This window comes from Aphanomyces invadans, assembly GCF_000520115.1.
Source record: "Aphanomyces invadans strain NJM9701 unplaced genomic scaffold supercont1.15, whole genome shotgun sequence".
In the NCBI taxonomy this organism is placed as follows: Eukaryota; Oomycota; class Saprolegniomycetes; order Saprolegniales; family Verrucalvaceae; genus Aphanomyces; species Aphanomyces invadans.
Window position 1 is genome coordinate 896,841 of NW_008580160.1, and position 2,199 is coordinate 899,039.

A 2,199-nucleotide genomic window follows, 5' to 3' on the forward strand; every position below is an offset into this window, starting at 1 on the left:
AAGCCATATTTTAATCTTCTTGATTGGCTATGACCAAAAACAATGATATCTTGAATATCAAAGTGAAAACCTCTCACATTCCATTGTTATCCAGGATATCAATGTTTTTGGTCATGACCGCAGTCATAAACCTCTGTAAACTTTATGACCAGTGGATCGATATTTTAATCGAGACTTTTAGCAAGTCCGAAATCCTGACTTTTCATACTTGAACTTCGTTTCGTATTTCGAAGATTGCAAACTTCCTCCGGAATCAAGCCTGCAAAGTGAGGAAGTTCGTGGACTTTCTGCCCCGAAGTCTGCTGAGTACAAACTCCTGTCCTGAGCCAATCAAATCGATTCGTGTTATCGTAGTGACCTCCCACAGACAAACTCGATTAACGATGGGCAAGGCCATGCAAAAGCAGCTTGCTTGGGGTGCGCAGATGGATTTAGCCTTGCTTCGTGAATTCGTGCGCGTCGAGCCATACGACGGTGAGTACGGAACACTAACGGCAAGATGGAAGGCCATCGCTGTGTCTCTTTCAACCCTCTTTGATTATGAGATTCCCCACCGATCAGCACGTGACCACTTCGAGACGATGTAGGAAAGTTCAAGGCGACGGACAAGACCCAGAGAATGCGGGGTACCGGCAGCAACGAGGAGGTCACTGAACAAGTTCAGATTCTCCAGGACCTTGTTGACCGCCGTGCTGCAGCTGAAGAAACCAAAAAGACCAAGAAGGAGAAGGAGCAGAAGCGCCGGGACTCACTCGACTCCACTGGATCCCAATTTTGCCTTGAAGCTGAGCAAAGGATTGTAAGTGGCAACGCATTGCAAACACGGCACCCATCAAGAAGGAAGACAGCGACGTGGTCGTAAAGCAGAAGCATGCCGACGACCATGCTTATAGAATGCACCGGCTTGAGTTTGACAAGGAGGAGTAAATGCCCCGGTTGGTTCAATTGGCTGAGAGCACCAAAAGAAACGAACAACTGGAGCGTCTCTGGTTAGAGATGGGGAAGCTAATCAATGTTGTAGCAGAGAAATCAAAGTAAAAGTGAATCAATGTTGAGTCAAGTTACATGTTCACAAGCAAGTATTCCTTGAGAAATGGTTGTTACAATCCAAAGTAAACACCATTCGTATTTCTTCCACGGTCACAAGTAATGCAGTTTGTGATAAAAACTGCAACTCTGTACATCTTGGAGACTGGGCTACTTCCTAGACGACTTTTCTTCTAGTAGTCAACAATTGGCCAGTACTTTACTCTCTGGCCGAATGACCACTCCACACAGATTCGGACACGGCTCATGCTTTTGTTGACTTCACGTTGAGCAGCAGTCAATCGCGCACCACCAAACGGTGATGCAATTTGATCCGAATAAACGTAAGCTGGATCTCCGTAGACAACAAATCCACGGAAGCGTTCGTCCTTACCAAGAACTTTCTCCAGCCTTGATTGCCGCAAAATCGTGAGATCATGGCGCCGTCCTTCAATCGGTCCAAATGCATGTGAAATGATGCCGTCTGGAGTCACAAGTGTTTGGTACTTGACTGCATGTCGACGTTTGTGGCCTTTGAACAAACTTCGCTGACGCTCATCGCCATCAGGCCGGTAGCATTCTCTGACAGTACCATCGATAAAAGCCCAAACATTCTTGACGTCACCACCCTTGTCTTGTACGGCTTGGCTGAAATCAGCCAACCTTTCACAAATGCGATCGCGATCCAGAAAAATGACATCGGCAAACTCGGTGTAGATGTGGTCCAGCACATGCAAGAAGATGTTGCACAAGCCACTTCGTGATCTTCCAAATGTAGCTATAAGGTCAGACCACCTGTCCGGAGCGGCAAATCGGCGCAACAAGATACACAGCGCCTCAACAGCAGAGCATGATGTGCGTCAGTCACTACTCGGGCTGGAATTCGGAGGAAGATGGCCAAAGCTTGTAGCATTGATTTTGAAAAGCGAATCTTCTAAACGCAGTCGGCATCGGAGAACATGTTCAACGAGAAGTTCACATTAGGGATGGTTAGCTGAGGTGCCCTGTTTCTACGGCGTAGAAGACGAAGCTTGAGACGAAGGGGCAGGCGAAGGCGGTGTATAAAACGGTGGTGATGATGCTTCATTTGGGTATAAAATGTGGACTTCTACTCGGGGAAACACTTTTCAAGCCTGTCAAACTGGAATTCGCCGGACTTCGGACTCCAGACTT

The 2,199-nt window shown here is 47.2% G+C and overlaps 1 protein-coding gene across 1 annotated transcript; it reads left to right on the plus strand.

The window, feature by feature from the left end:
• Positions 1–383: 383 nt before the first annotated feature.
• H310_07846 (hypothetical protein) lies at positions 384–927 on the plus strand (the record flags this gene model as incomplete). Its single annotated transcript, XM_008873358.1, has 3 exons — positions 384–474; positions 588–799; positions 868–927. 3 exons carry the CDS (start codon positions 384–386, stop codon positions 925–927), a joined length of 363 nt encoding a protein of 120 aa, XP_008871580.1.
• Positions 928–2,199: the final 1,272 nt, after the last annotated feature.